The 26945-nt window shown below is 39.5% G+C and overlaps 1 protein-coding gene across 2 annotated transcripts in view; it reads left to right on the top strand.

Annotated features, from left to right (window-relative positions):
- Positions 1 to 26937, top strand: part of ROCK2 (Rho associated coiled-coil containing protein kinase 2) — a 113300-nt gene extending 86363 nt beyond the window's left edge. Inside the window, exons 19-32 of one of the 2 annotated variants that reach the window (XM_087773738.1) lie at positions 66 to 250; positions 1474 to 1543; positions 4027 to 4130; positions 4284 to 4470; positions 4827 to 4920; positions 5040 to 5134; positions 5817 to 5996; positions 6230 to 6398; positions 9504 to 9574; positions 10430 to 10518; positions 11249 to 11327; positions 11539 to 11800; positions 12462 to 12675; positions 18441 to 26937. In XM_087773738.1, the coding sequence (XP_087629864.1) occupies positions 66 to 250; positions 1474 to 1543; positions 4027 to 4130; positions 4284 to 4470; positions 4827 to 4920; positions 5040 to 5134; positions 5817 to 5996; positions 6230 to 6398; positions 9504 to 9574; positions 10430 to 10518; positions 11249 to 11327; positions 11539 to 11800; positions 12462 to 12675; positions 18441 to 18444 (1803 nt within the window). In that variant the 3' untranslated portion in view covers positions 18445 to 26937. Of the gene's footprint in view, positions 1 to 65; positions 251 to 1473; positions 1544 to 4026; positions 4131 to 4283; positions 4471 to 4826; positions 4921 to 5039; positions 5135 to 5816; positions 5997 to 6229; positions 6399 to 9503; positions 9575 to 10429; positions 10519 to 11248; positions 11328 to 11538; positions 11801 to 12461; positions 12676 to 17073; positions 18411 to 18440 lie in introns of those variants that run through there. The other variant, XM_087773739.1, reaches the window with a different exon arrangement.
- Positions 26938 to 26945: the final 8 nt, after the last annotated feature.

The raw sequence follows: 26945 nt of genomic DNA, 5'->3' as shown, positions 1-26945 counted from the left end.
CACTGTTTAAATGTTGCTTTCCTGTGTAGGTCTGTAAAATTCACAGGTTTCTGTTTATTTTTCAGGTAAAAAACCTGACATTAAAAATAGAGCAAGAAACACAAAAGCGCTGTCTCACTCAAAATGACCTCAAGATGCAAACGCAACAGGTCAACACCTTGAAAATGTCAGAGAAGCAGTTAAAACAGGAGAATAACCATCTTCAGGAAATCAAATTAAGTCTGGAAAAACAAAATAATGAACTCCGCAAGTATGTAGAGTTGTTCTATATCTTTTAATAATGTGACTGATTTGTAATTATTTCTTGGCAAGATCTGAGAGCAATACAAATGTAACATATTCGCTGCACTGGATATGCTGTCCTACAGTGCAAAACTTAATTGTTGTTTAAAATAATTTACAGTGATTCTAGTTGAGATTTGCCCTAGTGATTCAGCAATGAATAGATTTGTAGGAAAAGATGTTTGTTATCCTGAAAACCGTAAAAAACCCAGCTTAAAAACCAGAGTGTGAGGACTTCAGAGAAACGCTTATTTAACAGAAAGTCTAGGTACTTTTTTTTCTTACATAATATAGGACTTCAGTAAAGAGGAAAGTTACTGGCATTGTTAGTCCAGGAGAGCTTATTAGAATGGGAGATTAATACTAATACAGAGCTGTGAGGCATAACCATTGGAAATATGCAGTACTAATGATGTTTAAACACATCTGTTGGGCCTTCAAATACGAGTTGTGTTAAATCCCAGCAGTTCTTCAAGGTCTTACAAGCAATATTTGCACCTGGTAATAAATATATCTATTTTACATAAAGAACATTCTTGTGAATGAAAAGACAAAGTTTAGCACATATATCAGATGAATCTCATTCTTAGCTCCTTTAAGACTTCTGATGATTCATCTCTTTATGCTCTATCTTTTCTGTCAGCAAGATGCAGTTACTCACCTGGAAGGCAGCCACATGTGACGGTTGCTGTAATGTGAAACACTGGCAGAAATCTTTCCTGCTGCATTACTGTTCTTTGTTATGGACTGACTAATTGACTTTCTGAGTTGTTTTAATAACAGATGAATTCAAGAAATGATGCGTGTCAAAGAATACAGACATGTTTTCACAGACTGAGCTCTAGCAAATGAGACACCCAAAACAATCTGTCAGACCAGTGACATTTTACGTGGAAATAAGATTCTGTCGGTGGCCGTTTGCCTTACCAGTGTTTCTTACTGGTTAAACTATGTGACACTGTTGTAGTTAGTGTGTTAACAGTATTAAACTGTTCCCTTATTAGTGCTGTTTTCTCAGCTGTACAAGTGAAAAAGAGAGCTGGTACCCAGAAGAAACCTCAGGTTTAATTGCTGACCATACTTTGATCAGGAAATGACTGAAGATCTTAAGAGTGTGAATGCTATCTTTTCTATTTACTGGTTTGGGATGTCTTTATATCTTTTCTTTTAAAGTATGTTATTCCTTTCTAGGGAACGTCAAGAAGCAGATGGACAAATGAAAGAGCTTCAAGACCAACTTGAAGCTGAACAGTATTTCTCGGTATGTTTTATGCTTCCTTATTTTTATAGTCATCTTTTTACTAAGTACAATGTTAGCTTTTCTTCTTCCTCCTCAGCCATCAGGCATTTTATACCTTTAATCTAAAGCTAATCCTTTTTCTTGTGTCCATCTTTAGTTTTGTCTGCAGCCTTGTCACCACTCCTTGTTCTTGATCACCGAGTAGTGTGAAAGAGCTCGTGTTAAGAAATGTCCCAGCTTGGGAAGGGAGTCCCAAACACAGTTTAGGGGGGGGAGGAGCCAAGCAGCTCATTTTTCCACAGTGTGAATAATTTTCTGCATATTTCATGCCTTTTGCATTCAGCATTTTGTCCATGCTGCATGGAAGAGAAGAGCTGTATTTTCAGAATCATGTGGTGTGATGAAACATGTGCATTAAAGGCTTGGAAGGAAATTTTTGCATTACAGCCAAACTTGGTAGAGATCTGTGGTGGGTTGACCCTGGCTGGACACCAGGTGCCCACCAAAGCCACTCTATCACTTGCCTCCTTAGTTGGACAGGGGAGAGAGGATGTAATGAAAGGCTCATGGGTCGAGACAAGGACAGGGAGAGATCATTCACCAGTTACCGTCACAGGCAAAACAGACTCAACTTGGGGAAATTAATTTATTGCCAATCAAATCAGAGCAGGAAAATGAGAAATAAAACTAATTCTTAAAACACTTCCCCTGCCCCTCCCCCTTCCTGGGCTCAGTTTCACTCCCGAATTCTCTCCCTCCTCCCCCCCGAGCGGCACAGGGGGACGGGGAATGGGGATTGCGGTCAGTTCATCACACGTTGTCTTTGCCGCTCCTTCCCCCTCTGAGGGAGGACTCCTCACACTCTGCCCCTGCTCCAGCGTGGGGTCCCTCCCATGGCAGACAGTCCCCCACAAACTTCTCCAACATGCGTCCTTCCCACGGGCTGCAGTTCTTCACAAACTGCTCCAGCGTGGGTCCCTTCCACGGGGTGCAGTCCTTCAGGAACAGACTGCTCCAGCGTGGGTCCCCCATGGGGTCACAAGTCCTGCCAGCAAACCTGCTCCAGCATGGGCTCCTCTCTGCATGGTGTCACAGCCTCCTTCAGGCGCATCTCCCTGCTCTGGCATGGGGTCCTCCATGGGCTGCAGGTGGATATCTGCTCCACCATGGAGCTCCATGGGCTGCAGGGGGACAGCCTGCCTCACCATGGGCTTCACCAGGGGCTGCAGGGGAATCTCTGCTCTGGTGCCTGGAGCACCTCCTCCCCCTCCTTCTTCACTGACCTTGGTGTCTGCAGGGTTGTTCCTCTCACATATTCTCACTCCTCTCTTTGGCTGCAGTTTCTCAGTTTTTTTTTCCCACTTCTTAAATATGTTATCCCAGAGGTGCTACCAGCATCGCTGATAGGCTCGGCCTTGGCCAGCGGTGGGTCTGTCTTGGAGCTGGCTGGCATTGGCTCTGTCGGACATAAGGGAAGCTTCTAGCAGCTTCTTACAGAAGCCACCCCTGTAGTCGTCGTCGTCGTCTGTCCCCTCCACCTTGCCATGCAAACCCAGTACAAGCTCTGTTGGGAGTTTTTGCTTTATTGTGAAAGGTACAACAGCATAAATAGGTATTGTATTTAAAAATCATCGTGAGCGTATGGAGGTTAATTTATAGTAACAGTGCACAGCCAGTCGCCCTGCAGGTAGAGCCCAAAAGGCTTGTTTCAGAATTAAAAGAAACTTAAAACTTTACTGTGGTCTTTACATCAGTGAGGACTGTCTGAAGTTTTAGTAGATCAAAAAGTTGCACACATTAAAGGAGAGAAAGGGAGAGTTGAGGTCAGTTGACTGCTGTGGATAGGCCAGAGACTGTCTTGAAATCCCTGCACTAAATGCACTTGCAGTTGTCTGTCACTTTACCTGTATACAGTCATTTGAGTGTACAGAGCAGTACAATTTTTCTTTCATTTCCTCTAAAGCTCTAGATTTGTATCCATTTCACAGAAATTTGAATTTCACATGCTTTTCTAATCTGTTTTTTCCCTTCTTCCTGTACTTCTTTTTGCTCTTTAACTGTTATGTTGTTTTAATGGGTTTGTATGGTTAAAGTCTAAATTTTACCTCCCTCCCTCCCTCTGACAAAGATCTAAAATAGTAGAAAAAAAAATTTACTGATTTTCTTTGTTTCTGATACTTCTGATTTTCTATCAAATTGTGGTATTCACATTGAGAGTCTCTTTAACAGTATGTTTACAAACATATAAAATGTATATCATACATCTATCCATTCACAAATACACCAGTTAAAAAAAACAAACAACAAAAAAGTAAAATAACCAAAACACATTTGGGAATGATGATGATGTTTAGTTAAATTTAGAGAAGGCATTGCACTACTATACTCTAATTGAGTGTGTGATTAAAGAATTGCACACAGTGTCATCTTGTATCATTTTTTTTGTGTACCTTCGAGCCAGAATATGCAAGTCACATCCTTTTCTATCCAATCTTAAATTCTAGACTCTGTACAAGACGCAAGTTCGAGAACTTAAAGAAGAATGTGAGGAAAAGACCAAACTGTGTAAAGAAATGCAGCAAAAGATACAAGAGTTACAGGATGACAGGTAGATTTTACGAGTTGGACTACTAATATATAAGATTAGGAAGGCATTTTGTTCTTTTAGTCTTTTTTTTTTTTTTTTTAAAACCCTCCCCCCTGCCATAACCTCCCATTTTTTAAGTTAATGGAGTTAATAGTATGTATCAATAATTTGCAGAGATTCCTTGGCTGCTCAGCTAGAGATTACTTTGACAAAAGCAGATTCAGAACAACTTGCACGTTCCATTGCTGAAGAACAGTACTCTGATTTGGAAAAAGAGAAGATTATGAAAGAGCTGGAGATTAAAGAGATGATGGCTAGGCATAAACAGGAACTTACTGAGAAAGATGCCACCATAGCCTCTGTGAGTAATAGGAATTGTAATTTTGGTAGAAGTTCACATGGGCTTGAGTTTTATTTGCAGTTTGAGTTATCCATTGTTATTTAGCATACTTTGAGGTAATTGATATACAAGTATATCAGATATTTTATAAATATTTATTTTCTATTTTATTTTCTATGAATGAAATAGAAGAAATATCTTATCATGTTTCTTCCATGCATCTCTGATCGATCCTTCTTCTGTGCCCATACCCCTCTTACAGCTAGTCGTCTTATCCTTATCCTGGTTTCACTCTGAAGCATTTCCTTCTGCCCTGTAATGCTTTCATATGCCAAATGTGTTTTGTTACGTAGTCACGTGTACTTCTTCTTTTGTAGTTGGAGGAAGCAAATAGGACACTAACTAGTGATGTGGCTAATCTGGCTAATGAGAAGGAAGAACTAAACAATAAACTGAAAGAAGTACAAGAACGTATGTATTCTCTGAACAAAATGTAATTTAATTTGAAACCAGTTTTGTTCTTTAATAGTACTGGTTTTCTTTGTAATGAGCTTTCATAGATTTTTTTTTTTTTCATTACCTTGCTACAGAAATTACAAAGCTAAAAGAAGAAGAAGCAAATGTAGGAAATATTAAAGCACAATTTGAGAAACAGTTGTTGAATGAAAGAACGTTGAAAACCCAGGTAAGCAAATGTATCTAAATGAATGAAGAGATAGTATTCATGAATTCAAATAATTTTTAATAGAAAACTTTCCATGGTAAACTATTTATATATACCATTAACACTTTATTCTTTTTTGCCCCTGAAACAAATATATTGATCTTTTTTTTTTTTTTTTGCTTCTACTGAGTAGACTTTCAGTGTAGTGACACTGCAGCCTCATGATTTATTATAGAGGAACTCCTAATCCAGATACAGTCCACCAGCAAAAATATTCATTTCAGTCAAATGAATTGGTATTTTACTGGTTTCCATCTTGATTTATATTCCTCTGTAAGTTCCATAAAACAGTATATTTCTGATTTTAATCCAGTTTGGGTTTTGGAACAAGTGGTGTTTTAATGCAAAGATGCATTTTGGGGCTAGCTAATGGAAACAGAAGAGAATATTTAAATGAGTAGAAGTGTTCAAAGCAAATGCTTGCTTAATGTGAAAATGGCATCATTACCTTCTTTTCAGTTTTGAGCAGTACCTTGAATTAAAGCAACTTTATAGTACCGGATATGCAGGGGTCTTAGTTTACAGTTACAGATTAAAAGTGTCTGGTTGTGGATAGGAGAGAAGACTTCATTTCTTCACGATATAACTCTGTGTATTTATTGGTGTGTTGTTTTTTCTTTTTTTTTTTCTTCCCCACGGGAAGGCTGTGAATAAATTGGCTGAGATCATGAATCGGAAGGGTCCAGTCAAACGGGGAGCTGACACTGATGTACGGCGGAAGGAAAAGGAAAATAGGAAACTGCATATGGAACTGAAGTCTGAACGAGAAAAGTTAACCCAAATGATGATCAAATATCAGAAGGAAATCAATGAAATGCAGGCAGTAAGATCCTTTTGCAAATATAAACATTGATAGCATTTTCTGTAACTCTAATTGAATTGGTACAGGCTTTAAGGTGGTGTATACAGTCTCTATTCCTGAATTTCCCATGACCAAAAGAAATATGCAGTATATACACTGAGATGGGCTGCAAAGTCTGTGTAATTTTCTACTTATATTTTCTCTGAGTAACTGAGTATTGTGATAATAGGAAATCTTGTAATTTGTCCTTACAGCAAATAGCAGAAGAGAGTCAGATACGGATTGAACTGCAGATGACTCTGGACAGCAAAGACAGTGACATTGAGCAGCTTCGTTCACAACTGCAGTCGTTACACATTGGTCTAGACAACAGTAGCATAGGCAGTGGACCTGGAGATGCTGAGGCAGATGACGGATTCCCTGGTATGGTAATTTTATTAATATTTCTGCATTAATTGGTTTTATATCAGTGTTTTACCATAGAAACTGAAGTATTAAATTAACACTCTGATGATTCTGTGGCTGTTCATCTTCAGGTGTTTCTACCATCTTATTAATGCTTTGATAGTGATCACTATCCACATACTAACTGAATCTGTCTATAATCATACATCATCTTACATTTATTTAAAGAAATTTCTTTAAAAAAATTCTATTGCACCCCATTAAAACTAAATATTTTTTTTCATTTTATTGTGGTGGTTACTTTGCAATTACTGTGTAATGTGATGAAACAAAACTAATACTCTCTTCTTAGACATTCTATTTTGACTTCTTTTCTACCTTTTTCCTCCTTTATGCTTTATGTTTAGTCCATATCACTCAATCCCACACTATGGAATCCATGTCTTTCACCTACCAGCACTCTTCTACCTCTGTCAGTATTGCCACTAAGCCTTCCAGTTCTCGCATGCTTCTCGATTCCGATTCTGACTCAGAGGAAGAACCTTTGTCTTGTTCCCACAGCCCTACAGAAGTTGATAGCACAGGTGACATCCCTGAGAACTGTTTGGTTTTGTTCTTATTGTGTCCTTTTCTCTGTTTTAAAACTAACACTATTAATACATTATTAAAAAAAAATAAATCTGACAGTAAATACGCTGCAGTAGCAGTAAACATTGCCATCAGAGGCAAGAAAAACTGCGTGAACAAATAACTGGCATGTTTTCTCTAAATGTTTACAGATGCTTGCTGCCATTTATAAACCCACCATTTTTATTCAAGCATTGAATAAATGAGCCTTATGACCTTGTTTTCAAGGTAGCCTCTATCCAGTATCTGCAGCTATCTGTATGACCCTAAGATACTGGATACCAAAAAGTCAAATCTTTCTGTTTGTGAAATGTGGAGACATCTTAACTCCTCACCGTCTAAACGTACATTACTTGCTTGTAGAAATTCAGTCTTCTGAGTATTACATTGTTTTGCCTTATTTTGAATCTTGTATTTGATTCTTACATGGTAAGGCAAGCAAAATGTATTTGTTTTTTCAGATACATAAAGCATATAATGAAATGATACGGCTCTGGTAAAACAGAGCTTAGTTTTACTAATTCTGTATTCATTTTATATGACTACACATACACTGTGTTGAACAAAACTTCTGTTTAGTGTTAATGTCGGAGGTGGGTTTTTTAATTACGTTCAAATTTCTAGATTTCACTTGAGGTTCCTTTAAAGTGTGAATATCTTTCCACTGAAGGCAAAACTTGTTTTGGAATATTGACATTACTTCATCAAACCAGAGTAAAGAATGATGCATTTCCTCTGTTTTCCTCATTCTCCTGATTTTTGCTATGAGGCTTCTAATAAAAGAATTGTTAAGTACATACCTAATTTTTTTCCTTGTTAGCTGCTGTTGTGGTATCTGCATGGTTTTGTTTTGTTCTAAAGTAAAAATCATATCTAAACTAGGACTTTTTTGTGACATAATTACAACAGATTTGAGGTATGATGGTTGTGTTTTGTTGTTCCCCCCCCCCCCCCAGGTGCTTATAAGCATGTACTGTGGAAATTTTGGAATATTCTGGCCTTTCTCTGATCTGTTAGTATAGAATAGACACCAGAAATGAAGACGTGTAACCAGAAACTCTCATTTTGTCCAATTTCATGTGGTATTGTTGGAGGTTACAGAGAAAAATGGGAAAAATATTAATGCATATTTTTTTCACACCATTAACAAACTACACGTGCTTCCTGGATGTGGGGAAGGATTTTTTGCATCAGCATTATGCTTGCCACCCTTTGTATCAGGTGTTGAAAGGAACAATTTAAACACTTTAAAGTGGCAGGTATGAGGCGAAATATACGTTATAGAACTACTTCATGTACTTGGTATGTACATTAAAATGTGTCATCAACAGCAATAAGCATTGAAGCAATAAACTTTGAAGACAGTGCATATCTGAATAAATAACCTTGCTTCAAGTCTTTCTAGACAAAATGAGAATTCTACAAATATCTAACAACTATTTGTTACGCTATGTTAAACATGGGCAGGAGCCTGCAAATGCCGTCTGATGAGAAGGAAAATAGCTTTTGCAATTTTGGAGCATGTTTATGCTCCTTTCATGGTTTTGTGTTTGTTAATACTTAAGGCTTCAGTATTTTTGACCTGGAGGTTCCTCAGCAGCAGTAGAGGTTATCTGCTAGGGTGGGAAGCTCATTAGGAAAATATTATTGCAATTGAATAGCCCCTCTTAATAAAACATAGGGGAAAGAAATGCTTGTATTAAGTGCAGCTATAAAAATAAGGTCAAAGGCTATGCAATACTATGTAATAATGAGCCCTGGGGAAGTGTGATCCTGGTGAGCTTTTGGTTACTACTGAAATGTGTGTGTCAAACAACAGCTGAGCTGTTAATACTGCTGATAAATCCAATCTGACTAATGTGCCAGTGTAATATGGAATATTGCAAGTGAGTGAAAGGGCAGTTGAATTTAGGCAAGGCCTAAGGATTAGCCAAAAATTACTTATTTTGGATTAAAAAGCCTAGGAGATTTAGGCAGAATTAGAAAAAAGAAAAACTAACGGAGCAAAAAATATGAATTAGAATACTAAACTTATGAAATGTTACCGAGCGTATAGAGGATATGGGTTATTGGTGGTGGTAGTTTGCCTTTTTTTGTCTTGAACTGGATGTTGTGTGGTCTGTACTAATATCTTCAGACACTGTTTTAAAAGGTAAAGGTTGATAGACATAAGCATTTTAAGTCTTGAAAAAATTACTAAAGGGAATGTGTGTGCTATAATTGCAAGTTTGCTCTTCCCCTTCTTCCTCATGCCTACTACTTTTTTGTGATTGCATTGTTGGTTATTGGCTGTATTCAGGAATACACCATTTAATTTATTCCTGAACATTTACTATGGTAAACTTTGCCAGACCTTGTCGTTTTAAATAGTTCATGCTCTCATGTTTGCTCTGTTGCTTTATTATTCATCTTCGATAACTATTTTAAAATGCACAGGAGTCTCAAAAATAATGTTTTGTGAATATTTATGTTCTTTAATAAATATCTCGTTTTCAGAATCAAGATTGGAAGGCTGGCTATCACTGCCTGTTAGAAATAACACTAAAAAATTTGGATGGGTTAAAAAGGTAAGAAAACCAGATTTATGATCTTGTTTCCTGTGTAGTCTGGATTTTAAAATAACGGCAGGTTTTCAACACTTCAGTTTTTCTTTGATATATGTTCTCTCATTACTTAAATGTATAAAATATGTTAGCTGGTATAGCTGTGTCTGAGAGGAGCAGGTTAAGACAATTGTAATAGGTTAAGACTCTTCCTTGTCCAGCCAGAGGTGAAAAGAGCCATTCATGCTCTTCAAACATTTGTGCATTCAGCCATAAGCATTCCCGGCAGTATTACGTAGCTGGAATTCAGCAGAGTCTGGAAGCAGATGCCCTTGACAAATTCTTTATTTAGAAGATAAAACTAACAACTCCTCATCTGCCTTGTGTGCAGCCTTCACTCGTCTACTGCTTTTCAGTAGCCTCTTTGATGTAACTACGCAGTTTCATACCAGTTCACTTACTGCTCAGTCAAACTGTTCATTCTGGACAAAATCCTGGAAATAGGAGGTCTTCTAGGTAACCAGCTTTTTTATGAAAATTGCTAGCAACGCTGGTAAGTATAACAGTGAGCTTTGTGAGTATGATCCCTATTAGTTGTGAACTGCACATGTAAAATAGACATTGTAAGATGACAGTTACTCTCACTGCCAGTCCAAGTAAAATAGAAATGAAAGGCTTTTACTTTCTTCCAGACTTTCATTTTTATCTCTTCATAGGTACTTAAATCTGTTTAAATAGTATATAACAATATGATATATCCAATGTATAACATTGTAGAAAAATATTGCTGTGACATCTGTGGTAATTGCTGTGACATCTTTGACATCTGTGATGAGCTTGATTGAAATGTATATTTCATCCTTTTCTGTCTCTTAACAGTACGTAATTGTAAGCAGTAAGAAGATCCTGTTCTATGACAGCGAACAAGATAAAGAACAATCTAATCCCTATATGGTATTAGATATAGAGTAAGTAGTATCACGTGAAGTTCCTTCTGATTTGTAGGTGAACTTTGTCGGAAAGACTTGGACAAAAGGCCTTTTGAGGTCCAGTCTGGGAGCGCAATGTCAAATGGGGCATACTTCTGCAATTTGAACTACAGAGCTGGGAGCTTAAGTATCCATTGTAAGCAGTGGTGCAGCAGTCGTGTGGTGCTCAGTCTGATACGGGTAGCTCTCTTGAGCTCAGATGTAACTGAACTGCTTCCACTAGCTCAGCTAGACCTACCTCACCTACACATTGTAGCAAAAAAACGTTAAGAAAAGTGTAATGGACAGGCTATAATTTGCAGTGGTTTTACATTTTCATTTACAACATGTCCTTACAGGTGGGTTGTATAGTTAATCAGTGTATTTTCTTAATAAATGCAGAATGTGGATATTCAGAGGTTGGAGCGTGGGGAGAGGATTGTGCTAGAAAGCTACCAGCAATCGTTAAAGTCACATGATGGGTTTTTTCAGCACTGTTGTTTTTTTCACAAATACAGCTGGATACTTGTGGCTTTATTTAGGGGTTTTGGAAGTTCATGTGCAGGATTGAAAGACAGGACTTTAATCAAGTGATTATAAATTTGTACTGACAAATCTTTAATGGCTCTAAGTCTTAATGTGGTATGTTATATCCTAACTTAATCCATCAATTTAAATTTATCATTTTGGTAACATTAATTTTTGTCCTTATTGCAATAATTTCCTATAGCAAACTCTTCCATGTCCGACCAGTCACTCAGACTGATGTGTACAGAGCAGACTCCAAGGAAATTCCTAGGATATTCCAGGTATTCAGTAATAAATTAATGTTTCTAGTGTAATAGAGATGGCATTTCACACGTTGTCAAAAATATTTTCATAACTTTGTCTAATGGAATAGCTACTAAAAAAAGAACTTGAAAAAAATCCATTCCATTGTATTTCCGCAGTCTTTCTACTTAATTACTCTGAATTTCCATGTCATATACAAGTACTGAGATTATTTTGCTTTGATTTTAGATTCTATATGCTAATGAAGGAGAGAGCAAAAAGGAACAGGAATTTCCCGTGGAGCCCATGGGAGAGAAGTCAAATTACATTTGTCACAAAGGACATGAGTTTATACCTACTCTTTATCACTTTCCAACCAATTGTGAAGCTTGTATGAAGCCACTGTGGCATATGTTTAAACCTCCTCCTGCTCTAGAATGTCGCCGTTGCCATATCAAATGTCACAAAGATCACATGGATAAAAAAGAAGAGATTATAGCACCTTGCAAAGGTAAATAGCAGGTATTTGAATATGCATATAGTCACTGGAGTTACAGGGCATTCTAAAAGATTAGAGGATTCTAGTAGTGGTCTGACAGCAACCAAACATGAACAGGTAGGTTTTTCTTTTATTAGTACATAGCCATCGGAACCTTTCTAAGGGTGTCTACACGAGGATCAGCTCACTGCTGTGAGTTAACGGCACGTGGCCAATACACGTACATACCCGCTGTGTTGTCAGCATCATGCAGCAAAGTGTGGTGGTTGCAACACTGGTCACGCTGCGTGTTGTGCTGGATTGCTATACGAAGCAATAGCGTTAGTGCGTGTTATGAAACAGATGATGTTCAGTGAAGTTTACTCCTTGTGACTCAGGTTACATAGTTTCTTGGGCTCAGGCACACCTCTGTGTTACCCTTCCTTCTTTTATTCCATGTGAGTGTGTATCTTCCATAGTACTAAGTTGTTACCCTCTAAATGTAAGGAGGAGGGACTGTCAGCAACCAGGAAACAAAATTTGGCAAAATCTGGTTCACTTTGCTTTTGATTCTCTGCTGATTTCTCCTTGTGTTGACTGTGAGAGTATGGTAATCTGACAACTAATTTTTGATGTGGGGACATGTTTAGAATAATAACAATATTAATTTTTATTTTAAAAATTCTTACTACAGTGTACTATGATATTTCAACGGCAAAGAATCTACTACTGTTAGCTAATTCTACAGAAGAACAGCAGAAATGGGTGAGCCGACTGGTGAAAAAAATACCCAAGAAGCCTCCAGCACCAGACCCCTTTGCTCGATCTTCTCCCAGAACTTCCATAAAGGTACAGGCAAACCAGTCCCTCAGACGACCAAGTCGACAGCTTCCTCCAAACAAACCAAGGTGACACAAGAGCTGCTATTTAGTTTATTGTTTTAAACATTTTACTACAATTAATGTTGTATATGTTGACAGGGACAGTTGACCACAAATGTTGTTGACTACTGACATGTGATCTAGCATGTCATCTTCTATAAACCTCAGTTAAGTTATAAGAAGAGTCGCTGTGTTTGTTCCCTTGTTTAAAGGACCTCGAATTACCTGCTAGTTAACCCTACTGTACTGATAATTTATCCTATTGCTCGTATGTGTAATAGGCAGAACTTGTAGCATCATCTGTAGCCTAATAGTTCTGTGAACTGGCAGCTGATAGAGGAAAATGGGGTTTAACTAGGCAAAGGGTCAGTGTGAGGGGTGTGAGGATTTAAAAAAAGAAAAGAAAAAAAGGTTTAAAAATTTTCAAGATGGCCACTACTGTACCTGATTTGAAGTTGAGCAATGAAGTTAGATGCTTGTGGTTCTAATGAACCTTGGAGAGAATTAGGTGCCTTCAAAAAGCAGTCTAGAAGGCCTTACACATAGCAAAAGACTATGTGTCTTCTGTTTCTTATTGTTTGGTTTTGAGGCATGTGTTTGAATTCCTGCCCTGCTCTAAGGTTAGACACCTGATTGCGGATTCGTATGTTAAAGTGTGTTTCATCTGACCAAATGTACATATCTATGTCTGACTCCATTTACAGCTGATATTTAGGAAGAGTTGTTTTCAGGATTCATGTCCTCCTAGCATAGGAAAGGAGCATACAGCATGCTCTTGGACATGTAGAGTGAGAAGCTAGTTCAGATGAATCTCACCTTTGCGTCTCTGCCCATGCGGGTTCCACAGCATGGAGCCCGTTGCTGCAGTAGTAGGCACCTGTCTGAGCATCACTCGCACTTTTTGCAAGAGAGCAGGAAGATGGGAGGTAAGGGATCACCATTTGGTTAAGCAGCTGGAGCACTTACCAAAGGGTGGCAGAATTAGTTTCAATTCCTTATTCAGCCTAGAAGGACTCATGCTCATGTCTCATGATTCCTAAAAGAATAGTCTTACCAAATTCCTCTGATTTGGGAAAAAAAAGTCCATACAAAAACCAGTAATCTATTACTGGATCAGTTTTAAGGAGCAAATTCCTATGCTGTATTGTGGAAGTGATAACATTCTGCAGGTAGTGCTTATGTGATAGCACAGTACAGAATTTCTGGTTTTTTTCAGTTTGCTTTTTTCGTCACCTAGAGTACTAGCTAATACTTGGTTATATCAGTCCCCAGTTGTTGACAGCCTATGAAAAGTTTGGTCTGACTTGTTTTGTTTGTTGCAGTATTCCAGCAGCAACGGACAGTTCAGCAGAGGCTTAACATTTTTCCCCAGAGAGATAATTTGGCAGTGGCTAAACAGTAGTGCTCTCCTTGTTTCTGTGACCAGAGTGCTACCAATATCTAAGCTGGCTAGTTGAAAACTGGGTTGGGTGAGTTGCCAGAGTTACAGTGGGGAATGCAGTGTAAGCATGCTCTTACTGTGATGTTGCTGTTATCCCAAAACAGCCTTACGCTACGAAGACTTAGATCTTAAAAAAAATACTGGTATTTTAATGTGTGGAAACGCATAGTGAAAGGACTCAAAGTAACTTAATTTCACTTTCCTCTTAACTTCCTGACAGTCAGATTTTTTTTTTTTTTTTAATTTACTTTACATACTCTAAAAGACAAAGTCTGACCTCATAATTTGCATTTTAAATGATTAGGGTTTTTTATTATAAACATGAAGGTAAAATGTTTTTTAATTACTACTTAGTGACTGATTATTGAAGGGTTTCTTTGTGCAAAACGAACCAAAATATCAATGACTGGATTGAAGCATGAAGCAAGGAAACATTCATGACAACTTGGGAGACAAGTAAAATGCTTTTCTTCTGTATGGTGTATACAATCTAATTCATTAGTTTTATTCTGTTTCTTATTGTTGACATATAAAGGGTATATTATAAATTCTGATTCTTTTTCGACAGCTGTTCTTAGGTGCTCATAAAATAATTTTTCTCCTCATAACACCCTTCTTTCAATCATCATGACGTTTTTTACAAAATGTTTTCATAACACAGTGTTTACTCTTACCCTTCTTTTTAGTTGTGGTCCTCCTCCAGTCTGAATCAGTCTCTAGTGATTTTTTTTTTTCTGTGTATTTTGTAATGGTGGGAAGAGGAGAGAATGAGCATTTTTACATGTAAACCATTTTATTTTTGCAATTAAACTTTCCCAGTTAGCTTTGCAAATGTACCTAACAGGTGGAAAAGTGTAGTTCTGTGAGGTCATCTCACCTGTCACCTTGCCAATGCAGGTCTGTCAAACCAGTGGAAATTTGTATGGATTTAAACACTTTTAATTAGAGACCACATACTTATAAATTACTGTAATTGCTATGGCTAATTAGTATCTGACTGGTACCTCTATGAGGCTTTTGTGCAAGGGCTTACCATATGGAATAATTAATTTTCTGTTACAAACTTTATTAAGAATGAAGATCTAGTTGCCAGTTAAATCTGGGGACTGTGGCTGGGGACAAGCTGGAGATGAGCCAGCAGTGAGCCCTGGCAGCAAGGCAGGCTTTGAGACTGCACCAAGAGGAGCACAGCCAGACGCTTGAGGGAAGAGATTATCCCCTTCTGAGGGAAGACATGGGCCCCCAAATTCAAGACAGACATTGACAAACTGGGGAGACTCCAGTGGAGGCCACCAGGATGGTCAGAACAGAGGCTTGAGGGAGCTGGGCTTGTTCAACCGGGGTGCAGGACAGCTCCAGCGGGGTACCACAGCAGCCTGCCTCTGCCTGTGGGGAGGGTATCGAGGAGATGGAGCCAGGCTCTTCAGTGCTGCATGGTGGGAGGGTGAGAGACAAGGAGCTCGGTTGAACCGAGGGAGATTCCAGCTGGATAGAAGGAAAAGCCAACACAGGCAGCTGGGCAGGGAGGTGGGCTGGTGAGGCTGGACAGGCTCCATCCCTGGAGGCTTGCAAGACCTGACAGGACAAAGCCTTGAGCAGCCTGGGCTGGCCTTGTAGCTGACCCTGCTTTGAGCAGGAGGATGGGCTCAGAGACCTCCTGAGGTCCTTGCTAACCTGCACAGTCCTATAAATGCGGTCCCTGCTAGGAATTCCACGCAGTGATTGTTTCTCCAAGGTTTTCATGCAGTTGTTCTTCATAATGATTTAAGAAAGGGCAAACCAGTTTTTGATACAGACTATACAATTTCTGCTTATCCATTCAGTTGGATTATGCCAAAAGGATAATTCCAAATTGAAAAAAATCAACTTTCGTATATTTTAATGCCTAATAAATTCTTTAAGTGTTTTAGAAATTACAGTAGCCATAGTTTATAATGAATGAACATTGAACCTTTTCAGGGACATATATCACATTTGAAAGTGTAAAAACTTTAAAACCTGAAAACCCAAAAAACCCCTGAAACCCATTTTGTTTAAAGCATGTGATTAACTATATTAAACACTTAGCATGTTTTAGTTAAAACACACTGAACTCTCTGTTAGGGTAAGGTTTCTATCTCTGCCTGCTATGGTTGGCGTATAATCCTGATTTAAAATCCGTTGAGCTCGCTGGATTGATGACTAGACTGGGTTTCGTTTCTTGTAGCTATAACAATTGAGAAGTTAGTACTTAAGATATTTGCCTAAGATCCTTCGATAACAACAGAAAGAGATGAATGCCTCTAGACAATGATTCATCCCATCCCAAAATGAATGCCTAAACTAGGTAAAATGACTCATTTGCTGACAAGGTTTGCCTTGCTTGCTTTGTTCTATATTGACCTTAGAAGGAGCGCAGGCAGTGACACCTAGAGAACAAGTTGATATATCCTCTTTTTTAGCATTGCTTAGCTTTAAATAATGAGCTACAGGATAGCTGTATAGTGTAATCCCACTGTGCTTGGGATATAGTAAAATCCTACTGTATTTGTTTGTAAATTCAGATGACGCTATTTTATTTGATATTCTGTTCAGCAATCAAAATTATTTGATTGTATTGGAAAAATTGTTAGCCTTGCGTTATTGTCCAGAAAGGGATAGTGAGAGAGCATAAAACTGCACCTCAGTCAACAAGAACAGCAGCAAAACAGAAAGCAGCTGATTTTATGAAATGTACATGTTGGTGTTTTCTGCTGAGATTTTTTTGGGAAAAATCAATATGGTAAGTGTTCTATAGAAATGAATGAGATAAATTTCCAATTAATACAATATTCCTGGTTTACATAAACACTAACTGAATCTTCATATTCCATGATAGGCGAAGGAAGGAATCCACCTACCTTAACAGAGTCTTTTATTTAAAAAGGTTTAATGACAACAAATGGAATTTTGAAGTCTTTTATAGAAGCGTGACACACATTAAACATCAAACCCTCCTGTTGCAGATTACTTGATCTGGCATTTAAGGACTGGGATTGGTCATTTGATGATGTTGATGATATTGATGGTGATGATGATGATGATGATGACGATGTTTTTGATTTCTGAAGAAGTATAAGGGGTAAATCTAAATAGCGAGGAATGAATTTGTTTGCCTTTGAATACAGCATGCTAAGTTGGATTTTGTTTCTCAAAGCAGAGAAAAAACAAGATCTCATTTTAATATTTTAAATAGTAAAAATGAGATTCTGTTCATGATGTTGATGAATTTTTAGAGGAGTCATTTTCATTAAAACGATGTTGTTGCCTTTGTTGGTGTTTTTATTTTTCTAATTTTAGATCTTTATTCAAAATTCATGTCTGCCTGCCTGAAAAGAAAATATCTCCTGTTGTTAGAGTAGTTGCCCATCTATAGTCCTAATACTGCTAACCTCTGCAGATAATTTTTGAAGGCTAAAAGGGAGATTGGAGCAGTTGGATGTTTAGCTGAAACAGAATTGGTGTTTACAAATACTTTTCATTTTTAAGCTTTTAACGTAAACTGACTGGTCCACGGCTAGCAGACATGAAATCACCGGAGTTCTGCATTTTGCTTTTCTACCTGTGTTATGAAGTGAATTTGACTTTGCTTTCCTTTGCAGTGCTGTGCTTTCTGGGTACCTAACCATGCATTTCAAAACTACGTAAACAAATGGGCTTTGCAGCTTCTGCGATACGGTTTCCTTGACTGCTTTAGAAAAGATACGGCCGTTTTATTGATCTAATTTGTCCCATGGCTTACTTAAACATGCAGTGTGAATGTACTGGAAATAGTGATAACTGTTTTACAATTCTCGATGTTTAATCATTTTACATGTTGAGGCAATGTTTTGTTTACACAGAAAAAAACCCTAAATGTTCAATTCCTAAGGATTCTTTTAAATAGTACATAAGGTGTGTCTCAGCCTTATAAAAGAATGGGCAATGACAGCAGCACTAGGGCTGTACCTCAGCTGTGTACTCAGTTCACTGAGATACCAGCTCTTGCAGAATTTAACTGGCTTAGTGTTTACAGTAACAAGCATTACATTAATTAAATATACTGCATCTTTATGTATTAAAAGCTTAAAAATTACTAATCTTTTATAGAAGTGACTATTACATTGTGCGTATTATACTTTACCCTCATATATTACAAGGGGGTTTAATTGATTTGGGATCATAATGCGGAAGGATGTGCTATACTTAAGTAACGATGCTGTTGATGCAGAGGAATGGTGTTTCTCCCAAGTATGCTGATGAGCCCATCTTAAATGAAGACTTTGAGGAAGTATATTTTTGTCAGGTTTACATTCATTGCATTTACTGACCAAACTTCCTGCTTCTTTTTCAGCTAACTGCTTTCCGTGAATGCAGACACAATTCAAGGTGATAATTTTCTTCCTGTTACAGCAAGACTGAAACATATCCCAAAATATATTAAAAATATATATTTTCCTGAGAGATTGTGCTATATATATCAGAGGTTTACATTTTTGCTGCAATATAAATTACTAATCTCTGAGGGTTTTCCTGTATTCTCCTGAGTGACTGATCAAATGAGGAATGGTTGGTAAATAGTAAAAGGATATGTTAGGTAACCTTTTAAACTCTGTTCCACAAAAGCTTTCTTGGCAAGACACATACACTACATTTCATAAAAGGATCGAGAGGAATGAATATTAAAACGGAAGAAACTGACTTTTCAGCTTTTGTAAAGATGCCACCAGCATGCCTGCAAGAAGAACAGGAGAAAGATTAACCATAGTGATATAGACTGCATCTGTAAGAAGTGACCATTATACTGTGTATATATATTGTACTGTAATACCGCAAGAGGGTTTTAAAAATCTTTCCACTTTATTTTTTTATGCTTATTAATCAGATACCGTTACTTATTGCAGTTGCAACTATGCACTTGTATAAAGCCATAATGTTGAAGTTTGTATCATTCATACACGTCTATCAAAAGCTGCATGTCAGTGTTCAGCAGCTAGTATAACTTTGAAGTATATACTAGTTTCAGCTATGTCATCATGGGCAGTCCCATTTTACCTGTCTAATTGCCTTAATTTAATTTTTTCTCAAGTTTTTTGCCCATTCTCTCTATTTAAGAAAAAAAGAAGGTTTACCAGCTCTTAGGATGCAATTTTGCTTTGTGGCAGAAAAAATAGTGCACTATTTTTACACCTAGTAAGTATATCAATGTCAGCCTATTTTGAATGTATATCGACTGGTTTTAAGGGTGGAGAAGTCTTGGTTACAGAAACAATGTCTAATACCATTGGAATTACTAGACCATTTGCTTGTACAGGTAACTGCTCATCCAGCCCTTTTTACAAACCTCAATATTAGTTATTGACTTATATTAACCCTCATTAAGTGCTATGAAACTTCATTTTGCCTTGTTTTTGCATACTCTCCTAGATGTGTTTTTTATTTCTGGAAAAAAAAAAAAGAATCTGTGACTATTTTTACATTTCACAACACATTATCCGAGGACTGTCACGAACTTTAAGAAAAGTAAAACATACTGTAGATGTATTTTAAAATTTTAAATCTGGTTCTCTAGCACATAGCTGTAGGCGTAGATAAATATTTCAGTAGTGTGTTTTGAGAACTGATAGCTGGGAAGAAAGGGCCTCAGAGGCACTTAATCTGACTTTTTTTTTTTTAAAACCTGGAGTTGTACAAAAAATATAATTTATGTGGGCTCATTCATGATGTGTTCATAATTATCCCAGAAAATGCATGTTTTATACAACTACAGTATGTGAAGTTAAACATATCGACAGTAAAAAATGTAGTCTCCTATTTGGTCTCTTTATATATATAAATATATATATATATTTAAAATATATATATATAAAAAATATTGTGTGGGAGTGCAGTAATTTAAAATATGATCTAACACTTCAATGAAGGAGGACATTTCACTTTAAAATTTTGTTTGTTTGTTTTTGTTTTTTAAAGAGTGTTGAAATGTTTGGAAGGATAGGACCATGATTTATTTAACACTATCATGAAAGGTGGACTTGGAAACACTGAAATACTGAAAATGAATAAATATATTTACATTTTGTAACCTCTACTACAGTTCAGCTTAACAAAGCCAGAATGTATTCAGTCTTCTATTTATGCACTCGCAAAGTAAAATGTTGTTTGTGAGTTCTTAAATTCAAAACTAAAACTTTCATATAATTTCTGTTAGGTATTATAACCCAGCGCACAGCTACAGTGTTTTTCCCCTGCTTGTTTTGATTTACAGAAGGACGGTATATTTTTAGGTAATGCAGATTTGCATAGAGTACAACATTAAAAATGTATACAGTAAAACTGTTTCCATTCACTGAATGCATAAATATTTTATATATATATATATATTAAAACAAAGTTACATTGTGGGAAGTTCTATCCTTTTCTGAATTGGAGAATATTATATATATATTTTTAAATAAACTATTTGAGTAAGGTAAAATAGTTCCTGAACTTGAGAAGCTGGTATTTAATTGAAATATTTAAGTACCTAGGCAAGTAGTGCGGCAGATGCGGGAAAGGCAAGGGCTGCTCAAAAGGAAGGCAAGCAAAGGCCGCGTGTGGAGGAAGGGCAGCTCCAAGGGAGCTGTTCTGGCAGACCATCAGGTGCTGGGGCTGCATCTGTTCCACTTGCTCTCCTTGGCTTGCCCTCATTTACTGTGAATCCCTGGGGCGCCACTAAGCCTGACATTTTAGGAAATGTACTGCTTTATCGTATTTACTAGCCACAGTTTATACATGAACAAATAGTTATTAGCTATACATACAGCAGGCTGTATTGAGACGCTATTGTAGAACGATACGGGCTGATAGGGAGCGCTGGAGGTCCTCTGGTCTGACCTCTACCTCAAAGCAGGGCCAACTTAGCATAGGTTCCTCACGGCCTTTGGGTTTTCAGTGCCTCTAGGGATGGAAGCATCATAGCACTTCCCAGTTTTCCTTCATGCAGTGTGCCCCAAAACAAAGGAACAGCGGGGGCTTTGTTGAGCTGTAATGTGGAGATCATTTGGACAATGGTATGATGTGCACGAACCGTGTCTTGTACCCAGGACTCAAAAGGCAAAGCTGCTCTTCTGTTCTTCTCACTTGTCCTTCTGCTCGAGACAGAGCTTCCATCTGCTGATCTATAGCATGCAAAGAACTCTTAAACGTTAGTTCCTGGAGATTGTGTTGTTTCCTTATTGTCCAGTGGTAACCTTTTAAATTTTTTCAGAGAAGAGCATATTCCTGAACTAAGGCATATTTGTCTTAAAGTCGCTGACATTTAAACACTTTCTTTTTGTAACAGAGCCGTCCAAGCAAACAGGACATTTTTATGGCCTGGATGACTTTATCTATAGAAATTCTCTCATTGCAAGTCCTTTTCTTTCACAAGAGTAAGCAAATAGCATAGCCACGCTGCAAATTAACCTTCGGGAAAAATCAGGGGTCAAACTTGGAGCCAGAAGCTCAGGACACTTGTAGGGAAGTTGCGCTTTGTTTCCCATCCAAGAGCTGACCAGCACGGAAGCAGGACGGGAAGGCCCCATCGGAGTTACCGTGTCAGTTGTCACAAAGACCCTTCTGCAAGAAGATTTCCCTTCTGTCCTAGCTGTGTACTGCAATTTCCTACTTCTGGTGGTTCCTGCCAAAGCTCGACCCCTGACAGCGCTGCCAGCGATCCAGCACCAAGTCTGCATACTGAGGGAAACGTGGTGGTTCGTGTGCTTCTTGGCATGGTTGATGCTGTAACCAAAATGTGACGTGGACCGCAGTACCATGCAGGACTTGGAAACATGCAAGAGGCTCAAGTATCTTAGCAGTCAGTGACAGTGGCCAAATTTAAAACATCACTGAAGTTTCACTGCAAGTGTCTAAATCTCTCACTACCCCTGTTGAAGATGCTGAACCTCATATTTTTGACAGGCATTCAGTGGCTCTCTGAAGTCACCATGGCCAGAAAAGCTGCCACTAGAAATTGTATGCTTTTTCTCTTTAGTTTCTCGGGCAGTGTCAGATGATCATTAGAAATTTGAGCATTTGCGTTTATAATCTTACAATGTATTAGTTTCCCATCTAGCTTTGAGAGTCATCCTTGGAAGAGGATTTATGTATCTTGGTCTCAAGTGCCTTCACCTGTCCTGTGCTTGTAAGGCCGTATTGGGGATGCTGCTGCGTAAAGGGGGAGCTTGTACAAAAAGCAATTTCTTACCTGGATAGCTCTTACAAACCCTTACCACCTCCTTATTCTGTTTCTAAGGCAGGAGAACGTAACAGTCCGTGGTCCAGTTCAGGGAATTGGAGTATTTCAGTTTCCTCCGCATTCCTGGTTAGTTTTCCGCGGCATTCATGTTAAAGTAGTGATTAATTTGTTTTTTCATAGAATCATAGAGCATCTCAAGTTGGAAGGGACCCATAAGGATCATCGAGTCCAACTCCCTGCTCCTCGCAGGACTACCTGTAACTAAACCATTTGACTAAGAGCATCGTCCAGACGCTCCTTGAATGCTGACAGGCTTGGTGCCTTTTCGGTGCATTACAGGTGATCTTCAGAATATTTTATGGAGTATCATCTCTGCACATGCTACACTTCAAATTGAAAACGTCATTTGTTATTTTTTAAGACAATCCTATAAACCACGTAGGGTATTATCAGCATCCCATGGGTCATGGGTTTTTGCCTACAGCTTTGAAGTATGCCTCGTGAGAGTGGGAAGGAGTTTTCTTTTGGATCTCTGTAAAAGATGTTGATGGAGCGGTTCTGAAACTAATTCATGTTTTTTGTTGAAGTTGCCTATGCATTGGACAATGACGTACTCAGAGATGCTCATCTGAGAAATTAGACAAGTCTATTGAGATGTATGTGGCAGAAAAGAACGCCAAGTCTAAACGCATCAAATCTAGTTCTCCCCAGAAACTACTGCAAGGAATGGAAAAGCTCACTGTACAACCATTGCTCCAAGAAGTAGAGACTCAGAGGAACTGTAATTTATTAGCACAGGGATGCTAATTACCAGGCCTTGTTAGGAAGATTGGGGTCTTGGATCTTTGCCCCTTTGTAGGCAGGAAGCATTGTTTTACAAGGATAAGAAAGTCAAATCACTACCTGATACTTGCTATTGCAAGTGTGAAGCTAGATTTGACCACTGCTGCTTTTGCTCTAGTAGCCGTACAGAAGCTCCAGGATTACAGTGATCTTTCAAAATGAAAGTGACAGTGAAGGTAGCAAATTACAAAGTTGTAAGTCTATGTAGTCCTGCGTGCCTTAAAGAAATCTGGAAAGACGCATCTTCATCCTGAAAAGGACAGAGAGCGCAGCAACTGCATGTCCCTGCAGCCCTTTCTAGGTTGCTCGCAGGAGCTACGCAGAAACGCTTTCACAGCCAAGGCAACCGCGTGTGATGCTTCAGTCCTATCACCCCATTTTGAGGTCCAGGCCTACCAGCGTTTGTTCGGTGCTGGGAGCCTACTTGTATGTATAGTCTTATATTGTCATGTCCCAGTGTGCCTCTTGTGTTATCTGGTTCTTCTTGTCATTTGTCACCACCCCTGCTAGCTCTTTGGGATTTTTTTTGCCCAGGGTGCTATTGCACCGCTTGGTAAGCATGGCCACCCAACAAAAGGTACGTCAGGCTTGTGGGATCACTGCCAATCCTCCTCTTTTCCTTTGGCTTGCCAACTGCTTAGACTTGAAGCACTGAACTGCCATGTGAGCGCTGTATCTTGGATATGTGCTACTTTTTGTTAACGAGTGAATAGGTAGAAACATTTTTCAGCGGTATCTGAGCTATTTAATACCTGAACTGTTTCGAGGCTGAAGGAGCCAGGGACCCCACCATCTGAACCCTTTTTTTCACACCGCTGGCCCTAGCGTCGTCTCTTACCTCAGCTGTGTTCCTTTTTTCAAACAGGCTCTGTAAGCTGATGTTGCAGCTAGGCGCAGGTCCGGCTGCATCCGCCTGCGGGGTCCCGGGGCCTCGCGCGCCCGCGTGATGTTGTCCAGCATTTCACAGCCTTGGTGTACTGGGGGCTACCCGAGACTCGGTAGGATCTGTGTAGCCACTTGCCTGCCCTGGACTGATGGCAGGGCTTGGTAAATACAGTAAGGGAGCTCCGCTCTGTGCTTCCTGTACTGCTCAGAGCTACAGCAATGGGAGTTTTATTACTGGGAAGGTGGGCGTACGTGCAAGCTTAAACAAACATCAGCACTGAGAGAGGAAAATAGCCTTGAGCTGAGACCACGAGGACTGCAAGTCGTGCCGATGGCGCGTTTCAGGGGAAACAATTTCAAATCTCTCAAGATTAAGTCACTGTCTCGGAAGTCAGCTCAGTGGAATCTGTATGTAGTCAATTGCTCAAAGGTAAAAGAATTTCGTTACAGTAGTTGGGTAATGCTTTACACAAGCTCAATTTGTGCTTCATTAGAGTCCTGATTTACAGGACAGAGGGGACACTGAGGCATAGGAAGCGTGTTCTGCCATTTATGCTTTTGGTATAGCATGAGACAGGTCAGCATCTTGGTACTGCTGGCCAAAGCCTCCAAATGCAAAAGCAGAAATCGTGTACATCCCAGAGCAGGCCTAGACGCAGCTGACTTGTAATTACAATAAGGTGGTAAGTAGAATTTATTTTCATCGTGGATCCATGTTACTATTCAGTTCTAATTGTATCATCATTAGCTGACTTTTCTTGTCACATTTTAGGCTGGTGCACGTTCTGTCCTTTAAATTAGTTTCCAGAATCTTGGCAGGTAAAACAAGATGTCTGCCCTCTTAAAGCTCCCCTCCTGTGAGTCAATAATACCACTTAATATACAGAACGACTTGTTTAGGCTACTGACAATTTAAGACAGTTATAATGAGCTGAAATAACAAAACAGGGCATGAACAACATTATGACAAATATTTAAATTGTCCTTAAGGTATCCCCAATTAAATTTCATCAAGAGTGTCATGTAGTGTAAAAAACCTCTTGTTTTACCCCCAGTCCAAAGATGGGATTTTTTTCCAAGACAGAGACGGTGCTTGCCCCAAACCACGTCCGAGTGGAGTGGAATAGCTGACACCTTTCACTTGAAGAGGTCTCCGTCCCTCTTGCTGTCAGGTGGGAAACGCTTGAGGCCCCGCGGGGCTCGGGTCTGCCAGACTGCCGGGGTCTGGCGCTTGGATCCAGCACAGGCGACGAGCTGGCAGGTTCTTACAGTAATGTGGCTCCCAGACACCTATGTGACATCAAGATCCATCATCTCCGAGAACTCTTAAGTATCTTGGAGACCTCTAGCTCAAAATCAAGCAAATTAAATTCAGTACAAACCAAGAATTTTATAACATCCTAATTTAAGGGTTTTTTTTTCAGCTTCCTCACATTCCAAACTGGGACATCCTTAAACCATTATTAGTGATGAAGGCAACGTTTCATGTTGTGCTTCATACGTAAATACGAATCTGAAGTATCAAAGAATCTGGAAGGGAATGGAACAAAGCAGCCTGAAAAGAATTAGCAGGGAAATAATTGTTATTCACCATCATAGAAAACAGATGGCTGGGAAACTACCTCATTGGAGCTTCTCATTTATTATAAGAGTTCATCCTGTGGGATCGGAGGTGTTTATTTCCTTCCCCTTCCCTAGTTACATACGTCCTTAAATGGGTGATGATTGATTGGTGAGGGAAGAGTGATTTTTACCTCACTTAGAGGACTGAATGAAGGCTTCTTACAAGTTGTAAGCTGTTTGGGACCTTTTAGCCAATTGTGAATGACTTTCTCCAAAGAGTCAAACCGCTCTCAGATCCAGCTCCTGAGCCGCCACAGTGGAGCCGCGTCCCCGCCGCGGGTTTAACAGGCCCGAGGAGCAGAGGCGGGCCGGGGAGCAGCTCCCTGCCAGCGCGCACTGGCGGAAGGGGCGCCCGTCCCGGGCGGCTCCGCGCAGTCCAAGCAACACCGCCTTGTGCTGGATTAGAGCAACGCGAAGAAACACGTCTACGTCTGCGTGATCCTGCACTGCGCAAAACGCCGAGCGTCGCGGAGGCCCGCAGGCTGGGGGAGCGATGGTTTTGCATTTGCGTCCGACGCTCCTGTTCACCGAGGGCAGTTCAGAAATAGGCTTTTGGGGAAATTTTACTTTACGCACCTTCCACTGTCTGCTCCTCACTTTCAAACCTGCAACCTGTTACCTCTGGAATCGTGTCCTCATGCTTTCTTTGGATAGTAAATCTCACGATAAATGTTTTCTCTTTAGTGCTGTTAAACGGAGCTTTGTGGCGAAGCGCAGGTTGTAGCTCATCAATGCACAGTCACAGTTAGTCGTATCCACAGCTGGGGAGATTTGGGGTTCAGTGGGCTGTACAAGAATTCAGATCTTGTCTTTTCACAGGCAAGAATCGCCTACTTTTTGAAAGCCCCGAGAGGCCCCACACTTTATCAGCCAGGCCAGGAAAGGCTATTTCACCCTGCGAGCTTGCTGTGAGCGGGTGCAGCTGCACACCGGGTGTGTAACCAGCACTCCCAGAGGATCCGTGAACGGGGACGCGTTACTTCCAGCCCTGTTGCTTGCTGGCTTACACGCACCGCAGCAAATCCAGGATGCTTTCCCTGCCCGTCTTTGGTCCGCTGCTGCATTACGCAGCAAAGAACTTCCTTGTGTCCGCCCCGATACTGCTGAGCGGCAGCTTTAACGAGGTTTATCCTCCCCATGTATCTTGTATCTAGCTACTGCCTCTAATCCAGCTACTGAGAAGAGCGTGGTCCATGTCCTGGGAAACCACGGGGTCTGCGCTTTCACAGGGCTTGCCCAGGACTTGCCCATACTTCTTCCTTACGAAAGTGAAATAAATTAATCTCGGGG

The sequence above is a fragment of the Nipponia nippon genome, unplaced genomic scaffold (assembly GCF_047370975.1).
Source record: "Nipponia nippon isolate SJK-2023a ecotype South Korea unplaced genomic scaffold, ASM4737097v1 scaffold_4, whole genome shotgun sequence".
Taxonomy (NCBI): domain Eukaryota; kingdom Metazoa; phylum Chordata; class Aves; order Pelecaniformes; family Threskiornithidae; genus Nipponia; species Nipponia nippon.
Note: the sequence above shows the minus strand (reverse complement) of the source record. Positions and strands in the feature narration are given on the sequence as shown.